This window comes from Callithrix jacchus, chromosome 16 (genome assembly GCF_049354715.1).
Source record: "Callithrix jacchus isolate 240 chromosome 16, calJac240_pri, whole genome shotgun sequence".
Classification (NCBI taxonomy): domain Eukaryota; kingdom Metazoa; phylum Chordata; class Mammalia; order Primates; family Cebidae; genus Callithrix; species Callithrix jacchus.
The window spans coordinates 48,008,065-48,021,337 of record NC_133517.1 but is presented as its reverse complement, the minus strand read 5'-3'; the positions used below and the strand labels follow the sequence as shown (position 1 = coordinate 48,021,337).

Here is a 13,273-nt window from a genome sequence, read left to right as displayed (position 1 = left end):
ATCAGATGAGAAATAATAGCACTTGTGCGTTTTATTAAAGCCTATGTTTTTAAAAGCCATAAAATGAGGCTAAGAGTGAAAATCATTGTGAACAGAGCTTGAATATATCTTGGGACTCCACCTGTCCTTAAATATGTATAAGATGTATTTGCTAGGTTGATGTGCATGTTCAGTTCTAAACCTTTGAAGTAATGCAGAAACCAAATACCGTGGTGGTTAATGGTAATGCAGCTACAATGAAAATATCTTTACAATTAATAACACTGAATTACTCCAAGGTCAAAAACTTTATTCAAACTCCGACTTACTCATAGACAGGCTGCCTGATAAAGTAAAAAGCATGGGCAGAAACTTTGCAGACTTAAGTTTTAAGTACTTAATCCATTAACTCTGTGACTATGGGCAGATTACTTCACTAACTATGTGAATATGGTCAGAACACTTGAATTATCTGGTCCTCAGGTTCTTCATCTATAAAAACTTCTAGACTGAAGTGGATGAATTTTTAGTTTTTAGTAATGTAGTACAATCAGGAAGCAGGAAAGTTTTCTGTGGCCACTGATGTAATGCAATTAATATATTTCTTCCTCACTGATCAGTTCTATACAACATATTCTTATTTAACATTGGCCATATGCAAAGGACTCTGCTAGAAATTGTATGCGATTAAAATACTAACAAATGCAGTTCCTGCCTTGTCAGAGCCAATAGACCTTGTCAGAGTCAACAGATCTATTGAGAAGGAGAAGTAACTATAACGCTAGTTAGAATTTAAATGCCCTGTACGGGTACAAATCAAACCTGTAAATTGCTAGCTAAAGAGACAGGGAGATGAGGTAAAAGAGAAGATGATGTTTGGCTGAGTTTTGAGAGCTAAGTCAACTTTAACAAGCAAGTTTGTTGGGGAAATACTTTTACAGGTGGAATAACAAACTTGAACCAGTACAGCAGCAGAGAAGCTCTGGAATATTTCTTATTATTCTAAAACATACCAAATATGATAGCAAGTGGTTGAAGCTAAAAAAAAAGTGAGTCCTTTCCAGATCATGAAAAGCTTTAAAAAAATGATAAAAAAATTCAAAATGTGTTTCATAGGCTGTGCAGCAGGCTGGAAGGCCTTTGAGATAACAGCATTTAGATAGGTTGGGATGCATAGAAACTTAGGGAATGGAAAAACTCAGTATTTGGTTGATGTTCATGCTCCCATGTTTTTCCCATGTTTTACAGGAACTAAATATGAGTTGCATCAAATAAAAACCAATATGACCTGGCAAGTGATTAGACATGGATATCAAGGGAGGGAAATTAGGGAAAATATATTCTCCAACATGCGTCATGTTAATGGGTAATGGGTAATGGCATTAGTTGTGGAAGTAAATAAAATCAATAGCGTGTCCTAAAAAGAAAGGTCAATTTCTCCATAAAAGAAAGAATAGTGGTTATACAGAAAAATGTTGTTTGAAAAAGGAAGAATCTTTAGAGAATTTGTAACAGATGTCCTGTCTTCTCAGAGGAAGATGCAGAGTCATCTCTCAAGGTAGGTGGTGTCTGGTGTGTAGACTGGAAAGACTTTGGAATCATTCCCACAGAGAATAGCATAAGGAAGAGTCAACTGGAGGTGAACAGAAGAATTTCTGAGCAACTCCATCCAAGTGTATTCTAATAATAGAGTCCAAAATTTCTAGTTCAGCCAGTTGGCACAATTTTATTACTTTTTCTGGTAACACTCAGCCACCCAGTACTGAGATCAGAGAAAATATACTATAGTATTTTCCCAGCAGTGAAGTGTAGGTACAAAAGTAAAGATAACAATAGACCAAAGGGACTTCTTGATGCTAACAAAAAAACTGCAAAAACTAGTGGGTAACTGATTCACGTAGGACTAGACCTAGAGGGAAACTAAAATAAAGTGGTTCAAGGAATTAAAGACAGCATTAGTGTAAAGAATTGGTTCACTGAGTACAAGAGGAAAAGAGAAAGAAAAGGTGGCTGTGGCCAGAGGAATTACCAAATTCAGGATTTTAGAAATGAAGTGGTTTTTGGTTTTGTTTGTTGGTTTTACTTCCCAACTTTCATTTTAAGGTCAAGGGGTACATATGCAGGTTTGTTACATGGGTAAATTGCATATTTGAAGGGTTTGGTGTAGAGATTATTTTATTACCCAGGTAATAAGCATAGTTTCCTATAGATAGTTTTTTTATCCTCACCCTCCTCCCACCTTCCATCCTCAAATAGGCCCTGTTGTCTATTGTTCGCTTCTTCGTGTCCATTTGTACTAAATTTTCAGCTACCACTTATAAGTGAGAACGTGCAGTGTCTGGTTTTCTGTTCCTGCATTAATTCACTTAGGATAATGGCCTCCAGCTCCATCCATGTTCCTGCAACAGACATGATCTCGTCCACTGTTGATGAACATTTAGGTGGATTCCCTGTCTTTGTTATTGTGTAAAGTGCTGTGATGAACATATATGTGTATGTGTCTTTATGGTAGAATGATTTATATTCCTTTGGGTATATACCCACTAATGTGATTGCTGGATCTAATGGTAGTTCTAAGTTTATTGAGAAATCTTTAAAATGCTTTCCACAGGGGCTGAACTAATTAATATTCCCATTAGTAGTGTATAAGTGTTCCCTTTTCTCTGCAACTTCACTAGCGTCTGTTATTTTCTGATTTATCAATAATGGCCACTCTGACTGGTGTTAGGTGGTATCTCATTGTAGGTTTGATTTGCACTTTTCGAATGATTAGTGATGTTGAGCAGTTTCTCATATGCTTCTTGGCCACATATGTGTCGTCTTTTGAGAAGTGTCTGCTCGTATCCATTGCCCATTTTTTAATGAGGCTCTTTGCTTTTTGTTTGTTTATCTAAGTTCCTTGTCAGTTCTGGATATCAGACCTTTGTCAGATGCATAGTTTGAGACTATTTTCTGCCATTCTGTGGTTTGTCTGTTTACTCTGTTGATAGTTTATTTTGCTGTGCAGAAGCTCTTTAGTTTAATTATGTCCCATTTGTCAATTTTTGCTTTTGTGGCAATTTGTTTTGGAGTGTTTGTCATAAATTCTTTGCAAGGGCCTATGTTCAGAATTGTATTCCCTATGTTTTCTTCTAAAATTTTTACAGTTTTACGTTTTACATTTAAGTCTTTGATCAATTTAAATTGACTTAGTCCTTGAATTGATTTTTGTACATGGTGAAAGGAAAAGGTCCAGTTTCAATATGCATATGGCTAGCCAGTTATCCCAGCACCAATTATTTAAGAGGGAGTTCTTTCCCCATTGCTTGTTTTTGTCAACTTTGTTGAAGATCAGATGGTTGTAAGTGTGGTTTTATTTCTGAGTTCTCTAACCTGTTTCATTGGTATTTGTGTCTGTTTTTGTACCAGTATCATGCTGTTTTGGTTACTGTAGCCTTGTAGTATAAAGTTGGCTAGTATGATGCTTCTGGCTTTGTTCTTTTTGCTTAGGATTGCTTTAGCCATTTGGGCTCTTTTTTGGTTCTGTATGAATTTTAGAATGCTTTTTTTTTTTCTAATTCTGTGAAAAATGTCATTGGTTTTGATAGGAATAGCACGAATCTATAAATTGCTTTGGGCAGTATGGCAATTTTTTTTTTTTTTTGAGATGGAGTTTGTCTCTTGTTACCCAGGCTGGAGTGCAATGGCGCGTTCTCGGCTCACCGCAACCTCCTCCTCCTGGGTTCAGGCAATTCTCCTGCCTCAGCCTCCTGAGTAGCTGGGATTACAGGCACGTGCTACCATGCCCAGCTAATTTTTTGATGTTTTAGTAGAGACGGGGTTTCACCATGTTGACCAGGATGGTCTCGATCTCGACCTCGTGATCCACCCGCCTCTTCCTCCCAAAGTGCTGGCAATTTTAATGACAGAAATGAGAGGGTTTTGAGTAATCACTGTTTTTGTACCTTTTGACATTTTATTTCCAAGATTTAATCAAGAGTGTTTGTTACTCCTCTCAAGTAATGACTTACCAAGGGGTACATGGGGAGCTGTTTTTCTGGACTGGGAGAAGTATTTGATCACTGAAGATATTTAGAATTGCTGGTGCATGACATCATAGTGGTAACAAAAAGAAAACTGAATTTTGGTCCATTGCATTAACAGACTATACAGACAATGCACTCACTTACTGCTCACCCCTAGGATGAACCACTTTTCACTCAATGCCCCCCACATGATCTCAAGTCCTCTCTGGAGTTGAAGAATGACTAAAATGGTAATAGAGAGATAAACTAAATGTCAACAAACTATGGCATGCAGGCCAAATCTGGCCCATTCCCTGATTTGTTTATTATATTTGTTTTACATATTGGCTATGGCTGCTTTTGCACTGTAAGGACAAGGTTGAGTAGATGGAATAGAGATCATATGACCCTCAAAGCCTAAATATGCACTATCCTGTACATTAAAGGTTCCCAGACCTTCATTCTCAATACTTAGGACCAGAAAAGGCATTACTTGTTTTGTGAACGTGTAAACAGGCCAAGTGTTTCACATTCATATACTAGGCCAGTAGTTTAACAGTTGTCTTTGTTAAATGTTTAGCATTAACTACCATTATATTTACCTATTAATTTTTCTTTTTATTGTAGTCCCTGCTATGTGGATATTTGGTAGCAATGACTGATGTGGAAACTACATATGCAGATTTTATTGCTTCAGGAAGAACAGGTAGAAGAAATGCAATACATGATATCCTGGTTTCCTCTGCAAGTGGCAACAGCAATGAATTAGCCTTGAAATTAGCAGGTCTTGATATCAACAAGACAGGTAAGTCATCTGGCACACATTTCTCTATGAGCATGGAATGATTTGCAGCATTTTACTAAGTGGGATTAAGACACTAAAAGCCATCTTTGAAAGTAATCTAATATAAAGAGTTTTAAGCAGTCTAAGGCAAGATGAAAGTCTGAGACTAATCTCTTTCTTAATCACTCCTGCTCTATTTTCAATGATGTCTCTTTAGAAGGCTTCCCACTCAAATGCAGAGTCCTTAATCTGATTGTATTAATGCAATCAATAAAACACATGGTGTTTTTTTAAATCCTAATTTCTATAAAAGTTCTGAAATTGCTTACGTTCAGTATTTTGCAAAGTTGGAGCTCCTATCTTTGACATTATCGGCCACCTCTAATATTTACTAACACTTAGTAGATAGATTCAGAGGTAATTATGACAGACTTCAACTCTAAGAACAATTTTAGAAAAAAAGAGTCTCCAGGACGAGTTTTATTAAGAATGGAAGTAAAGTGATCTGTTATGTAAGTAAGTCTTAGGTAAAAGGGCCTTTTGGTTTCCCTTTCCAGACAGAATGAGTTTGTGAAAAATTTGTCTTCTTAATGGGCCTTGAATTCTTACCCAAGGAGTCTATCTTTGTTAATGAAAAACAAGTCTGACAGATTAAAATACTTGACATTTTTACTTCTGAGTATTAGAATAAGTCCCTTGATAGTTCCTCCACCCATAGCTTTTGCAGATAATCAAAGCTGAATGTGTTTCCTTGAGAAGACTTGTATAAAAATAACCTTTAAAAGTAAAAAGAATTCATGATTAGAGAACTCTGATATTATGTGCATGGAAAGCACTTATCACAGATTCCGACTCCTAATTATTCAATAGGTCGTCACTGTTAGAATTTTTAAGGCAAATCTTTTAGATTATTAGAAAACTGAAGAGTGTGTGTGTGTGTACACACACAATATACATTTATATATACACTTATTTATATATATTTATTTATAATACTATATATAATAATTATATATATTTATAATATATATAATAATTTATATATTTTTATAATTATATATAAATGAAATGGCTCAGCATTTCATTTTAGCCATTTCATTTATATATATATAATATATACATGTGTGTATAATATACATATATATTATATATATATACTCATATATACATGTGTGTATAATATACATATATATATACTCATATGTATATAATATATATATTATATATCTACACACATATGTATATATTATATTATATATATATATATCAATAAAATGGCTCAGCAACATTACTTTAACATACATAAGGATAGTATGTTATTCAATGGCTAAAGCTTAGTAGTTCCAGACTGGTCTTTTCAAATTGACATTAATAATAAAACTTTAACATCACCACTTTGGAATATGTAGACCTATGTATATCTTAGGTTTCATTGTTGTGCTATTATTACCACCAGTAGTTACTTCCCAGAACAGCTCTGAGATAGACTGTATAGGGAATTATTCCAATTTGGTAACATGAGATGGATAAATACATTTTTCCTGAAGTCTTTCATAAGATTTATATTTTCTTTTCTTTTTTTTTTGAGACGGAGTCTTGCTCTGTCACCCAGGCTGAAGTACAGTGGTACAGTCTCAGCTCACTGCAACCTCCACCTCCTGGTTCAAACAGTTTTCTGCCTCAGCCTCCTGAGTAGCTGGAATTACAGGCACCCACCACCACGCCTGGCTAATTTTTGTATTTTTAGTAGAGATGGGGTTTCACCATCTTCGCCAGGCTGGTCTTGAACTGCTGACCTCGTAATCCACCCGACTCAGCCTCCCAAAGTGTTGGGATTTCAGATGTGAGCTACCACGCCCTGCCTATATTTTATTTTTCATACAAATATGCTACTTTAAATAGCCTGCATTAATTTTAGCCACTCTTAATATTAAGACATTTTTATTCATAGTGTAATTTAAGTTCTGCTTTTTTTATTTTTCCTGAAGTTGAGAATTGTTAGCCCTAAGATTGTTTAATTTTCCTGAAAACATATTAAATTATTATACATCATTTACAAAATAAATTGAAATTTTGTATTAATAAATATAAATAACTTTTTTCATTATATTATTAAGTAATTTAAAATAAGTTATCTTTAAACTTCTGATTGTCTGCTTTTCTAAACATTTTTGCATGTTAATGGCAATTCACTAGACTCTTGTAACATTTTCCATTTCTCTTCAAATTATAAAGTCCAAAACCAGGCATAGTATAAAAAGCAATAACTATGTTTATTCTAAGTACAAAAAAAACTAAAAATAATAACTGTATAATATGAAGATCTAAAACATAAAAAAAAGACAAATATGTAATGACAAACTCAACATCACTGAGAATTGCAAGGAATTTCCTTTGTAATTTGTAAATTTTCAGCTTCATTTTAGTTTATCCTCAGCAATATTGCTGTTTCACATTTACCTTTATTTTTTAACAGTATCTATATAGCAACACCCTCTATGTTTGCAGCGTAATGCCAAGCTCTGAAAAGTGTCCCCAGACACCTACAAGGTCTCAAGCCCCATGAGAATCAAATTCCTCAATCTTGTATTTATACAATCTCTTTTATCCTTAAATATTCTACTGTCTTAAGTAAGCCCTAATTTGACTTTATTTCTTTGGTTACCGAAAGCTTCTTCTATTTATCAAGTTCCTGTTGCATGCTGATCTACTCATCTCAGAACCAGGCCATCTGCACATCATGGGAGCCTCTCATAATAAAATAGTGCATGAAAATCAGATATAATGTCTGGTCATACCCTTGGTACAGTTACTAGAAGAAAATATTTTTATGTAGAAGAATTGGTTTTAATTTCCCTAAAGATTAAACGTTGTGGGAGTATGGTGAGGTGCTTTGTGTGTACTTTCTAAGAGTAGAGGAGAAACTGCATTATAACATTATGGTCTAAAGAATGGACCAGCCCACTTACCTGCTTTCATTTGAATTATAATAACAAGCACTTAGCAAATATTGATTCATTTATATTATTGCAACACCAGAAAACATTTTGTCCACTAAGCTATATTGGTTGTCTGATAACCATGCAGATATTTGAATCTTTGAGTCTAGAAATGCCAACAGCTTGCACTTACATAAAGTGACCTAATATGGAGTGAAAGCATTGTTCAGGTTTAATGTTCATTATATCACTGGATAAGATAGCTACAAAGGGTGCAGTTATGAGGGTGGTTTTATTGGAATTGTGCACATGTTCTCTAAGGGCAGACCAGAGGCCATTATAACTATGTGACAAGGGACTGGCCAGCTGACATAGTGTCTTTTTATTTCCCAATACTGCTTTTACTTTGAACTAAGAGAACCTCTGAGAAATTAGCTAGGTTATCATCAAGTGCTATAAAAAGCAGAAAATGCAGTTTTAAACTATTTATTCAAATAAGACAATTAGGCATAAAAAGGTTAACATGCTGCCACTTCTGATTTCTACTTAAATATATTTCTGATTTCTGCAACCTGTGAAAGTATATTTAAGTGACATAAACTGCCCATGAGATTTCTGAGCTATTTATCCGAGGCTTAGCTGATCACTAACTACTCTGAAAATTTGAATATTATTTGTTTTTGAGTCATGCTATTGCAAGTTCACAGAATTAATCAGTCCTTGAAAACTTAAGCTGTTTTCTTAGTGGTGAACTGACTACTAAGAAATATACTTGTCCCTATGAGGGTTTCAGGCCTCTTTAGTATTTCTGAAGTTGCCAACATGACATATTGAGAGTTGGTAAATATAAGCAATAATTTTTATGTTGCCTTTATTCTGTTTTTGTTTTTCTTTTGCAGAAGGTGAAGAAGATGCACAACGGAGTTCTACAGAACAAAGTGGGGAAGCCCAGGGAGAAGCAGCAAAATCCGAAAGCTAACACCCCACTTTGACCCTCGACAACACCTGACAATGTCTCAAATCTCCAGGAGTGTCTGGAATGCATTTGTTTCCATGAGTGAAAAGAGGAAAAAGAAAATGGCTGTGCTGCATTGCAGGAACCTGCTCATTATCGTGTTAAAAATGAGGGCAGAGGGTGTGGCTGCAGGCAGACTTTTCCCTACCTCTGTCATTAGCAATGGTTGAAATCATGTGGCTTTTGTTTGGGCGTCATTTTTGTATGGATCCTTTCACTTGATCATATGATGAAATGCTTATAGAGAGTAGCACCGACCTAGATGATGATTCTTCCTGTAGCATCTGGCCCCTCACAATGTCAGAGGATTTAATTGTGTCTAATTGCGAAGGGTTGATTAAACACCAGAGTTTAAATATCTCTGCTCTGGCTCAAGTGTTCACCCAGTAAAAGAAAGATCAAGAAAGCACTGTTTTTAGCATTATGTATCTGTGTGTTACTGCTGTGTTATTTACACTGTTTTGTATTGTACAATATAGATGCTCAGCACTGCCCCTTCTCTGATTGCTTATGAAAAACAAAATAATGTACATTACTGTGAATTTTTATACCAATCATTTTTAAAAGGGCTGTCTCTTTTTTTTAGTTTTCCATACTGTGGTGGTGTACACAGGATAGAACACACTTTTTAAAAACAGTCTTTCCCCTTGCTCATTGTATGTTGATGAGTTAAATCTAACAGATTTATCAAGACTCCATTGCTTTATTATACAGACATTTGAAAATATCCATAAATGTGAATATTACCTGAATTCAGTCTGTTTGGTGTCTGCACAGACTGAAATTCAATCTGTCAATTTTGTTTTATTCTCAAGTGGAGAACTTCTCACATGTAATATATACACCTATATGTATATAAGAATTTTGGACAACTGGAAAAGTGTAAAGGAAAGCCAAGATCATACTGAGTACTGGAAATATTTTGTTCTATGGAATCAAATTTCTCACAATGCTGTATGATTCTATTTAAATTTGGAGGACAACTTATCTTCACAAAGCTGAATAAGGTGGAAAAAGTAATCTCCTTGCAATCATGTGGACACCAATCACAAAAGTAAAGCCCTGGTGTTGTGTTTTCATGTCTTTTTTCAGCCCTCTCAGATACAAATGTTATTATGCACTTTGTAATGTTTGTAAACTTTTACTAATAATAGTGTGAATTGCATTCTGATACAGTAATGATTATCATTAGAAGCTAACAAAATTCTTGTTACTACTGTGTTTGATAGCCTCTGCTGTGTTTTAACATCGTGGTTCTTATATGGAAAGTTTTTGTGAGCTGTGTAATGCCTCTGGTCAGTATTATGAAAGCATTTGTCAGTGGTAATAAATAAGGAACCAGTAATATGCCAATGGTTCATGAATTACTGGACAAATAGCAGACAATGGGAGTCCCTTTACAGTAACAAGTTCCCTTAGCTGTCCTCGAGGACTTAGATACTGTTCCATATGAAGTAGGTAGAGCAGCATTTCAATAGGTAATCTGTGTGGTTGTGTCAGAAACTCAGCTCTTCTATGTAAAATTACATACAGGATAAAAGCTAAGTAAGTCTGCTCACATCTCCTTCCATAGGACATTTCAACTGACTGGAAGTAAGGGCATGGGTGGCATTTAGTCCTCAATCAGATATTACTAGAAATGAAATTAATAATGTCAGCCTTTCCAAGGGCAGAAAGAGGAAAGATTAAATTTTAGAATGCTATCCTTCTACCTAATCCATCAGGGGCCAGAATGCCTAGTAAAATTCACTTGATCTTAGCCAAAAGGCCAAGAAGCGATGTGCCCAGTAAAATTCAAACACATCACCCATTAATAGACTCACAAATGAGAAAAGAGGTTTCTAGGGTTATTTTAGGCAATCTCTGGTAATCTGTTTAAACCATCGAAACTCTACAGTTTTCAGTATCTTCATTTAATATTTTAATAAGTTTCTTGTGAATCTAAATTTCTCTTCTTTCTTAAGGTTGTGAAATTCCAAACTGATTTTATGTGATTTTGTAAAGTTTAGAACCAGTGCTGAGTATATGTGGAAGGTTTATGTTCCTATGTGATATACTATTATTAATGCATGTGGTGCCATGCTTGTCTTTGAATATATAAATAGTGCTAAATTGCAAAGTCATATGGAGCCTTTGATTTAGTTTGACTTATTACTACTGCTTTGTCTGCTATATTGAAACCCAGGGGCATTCCCAAGCTGGGGAGATAAAAATTAATTTTTTCAAAATGACCACATCTTATAAATTTTGCTTATTCACAGTATCTTCCAAATATTATTTTAATTTCTTTTATTTGCAAGTCAAGAATACACATGGATCTGAATTTTAAAGGAGAGAAGGAAAGGGTAGGAAACCAGAGCATTGGATGCCTATTAACCAACTATTCATATGCTAATGATTTTGCAGCACATATTCTCCCATTTGATCCTCAGACAATTCTATTAGAGTGGTATTTTTATCCAATTTCACAGATTAAAATATTAGCACTCAATAAAATATAACCTTTAGAGGCTTAAAAAGCTAATAAGTGAGGAACTTAGGATCTGAACTCATGTTTGTCACCAAGGAGATTTCTAGTGCACATGTCATAAAATTAGAGCCAACTGCAGAGCTGTAAGGGAACTTTTAGAGATGAACTTCTTTGGCCTCCATATTTTAGAGAAGAAAACTTAATCCCAGAAGGAGAAATGGCCTTTCTTAAGGCTCTAGATGGGTAATAACACAGATATGAGTAGGTCATACAAAGTATACCTTTAAAAAAAAGGAAATTCAATTCTATCTTATTTGGGGGCGTATATTTCCCAGAAGGTAATTTTCTGGCATGTGGTCTGTAAACATAACATGATTCTTTTTTTTTTTTTTTTTTTTGAGATGAAAACTCGCTCTGTCACCAGGCTGGATTGCAGCGATGTGATCTTGACTCACTGAAACCTCCGCATCCCAGGTTCAAGCAATTCTCCTACCTCAGCCTACAAAGTAGCTGAGGCTACAGGCACATGCTACCATGCCCAGCTAATTTTTGTATTTTTAGTAGAGATGGGGATTTCACCGTGTTGGCCAGGATGGTCTCGATCTCTTGACCTCGTGATTCACCTGCCTCGGCCTCCCAAAGTGCTGGGATTACAGGCGTAAGCCACTACATCCAGTCAAGATTCATAGTCTTTGTTTCATGCTACTCATTTTGTTTAATTACCAACAAACATGGGGACTTTGGTTTTTTGACTTATTTACAATAAGCATAAAATTGTTAAATTTACCTTTTATCAATTGTAAGCAACCTATGCCAACATATTATCATAAATTCATAGGAATATTTTTCCAATAAATAACAGAGATTGAAATCCAGTTTGTAGATAATACTCCCAGAACAGTAAATGGTAAATGCCCTATGCTTGAGTCTTACTCAGATACGGTAGCAATGTACGATTTTAGAAGATGAACAATACTGTTTCTCTTCAGGGAAAAAATAATGGATAAAGAAATGTAACTGCCGGGTAGCAAAGCTTCTACGTGAAACCCATAGTAGTAGTAGAGAGAAAATGTGTAATCATCAAGTGAAAATAAGAAAGGATCTATGATTTATGATGTCTTAATAGACCCTAAATTGTTCTTTAATTATAAGGGTGGCAGTCTCTGAAGTCATTTGTGAGCTTGTATGACTTTTGTATTTATCAATGTTGCATGCTCACATAATTGATAATTAAAAGTAACACATTTTTCTGAAATGTACACAGTCTATTAAGAGTATTTATTCAATTAACACTATGTACTTGGTGTTAGAGAGTGCTGCAGGTGATAAAAGAGAAATTCAATGCCTCAGTCATCCTGCAGTGGACAAAGCTAGGACTCCAGGTTCACTCTTTCCTGGCCTTTACAATAATCATTTTCAACTCCATTCCACTCAAGTAGCCCCCTTCTTGGTCTTTGTCAACTATCAGAACCATCCCACCTCTTAGACCTTAACCCCCAATACTATGCCTATGGTTCTTACTTGCTCATCTGCAGGGAGATGATTTTTAGTCAGGAGAAAGACAGGTGTTTATCAGAATTCTTGGAAAGGTTTTACAGCACCCACCCTCTACCCCTCCACACAAAGACACATTCACACACAAACACTCTTTGTCTTAAAATAAGTTTCTACATGACTTTGATCCTTTTCTTCCACCCACCTGCATCCCCACCACTTTAGATCTGATCAGAAATTCAAGGCTTCCTGATGTACCCACCCTGCCCACTCCACTGCAAGGCTTTGAAATGAGTCAGGAACAAAATGCAGTCCTCACAGATGCCCATGGTTTTACTGCATTAAGGGTAACATTTTAGGGTAGAGCAGCAAAGAGAGCTTATCTTCTTTTATCTTAGTTTTTCTCTCTTTCCATCATTTTATCTTTATCACATACAGGCAGTAATGACCAGAGACCCAGGTGGAGCTTGGGAGAAAGTAGGCATCAAACTGCACTTAGCCTGAATCCAGGCAAGTTCTACAGCTCAAAGAGCAAAAGGGGATGTAAGTTCATCTTACTCAGATTGCAAGGATAAAACACTACATAGG

General features: G+C 35.4%; 1 protein-coding gene across 3 annotated transcripts in view; it reads left to right on the top strand.

The window, feature by feature from the left end:
- The window catches only part of PKIA (cAMP-dependent protein kinase inhibitor alpha), an 89,526-nt gene extending 77,076 nt beyond the window's left edge, over positions 1-12,450 (top strand). For all 3 annotated transcript variants that reach the window (XM_035277352.3, XM_002759016.6, XM_002759015.7), the window contains 2 exons: positions 4,611-4,788; positions 8,606-12,450. In XM_035277352.3, the coding sequence (XP_035133243.1) occupies positions 4,638-4,788; positions 8,606-8,685 (231 nt within the window). In that variant the 5' untranslated portion in view covers positions 4,611-4,637 and the 3' untranslated portion in view covers positions 8,686-12,450. The remainder of the gene's footprint in view (positions 1-4,610; positions 4,789-8,605) is intronic.
- The last annotated feature ends 823 nt before the right edge of the window (positions 12,451-13,273 follow it).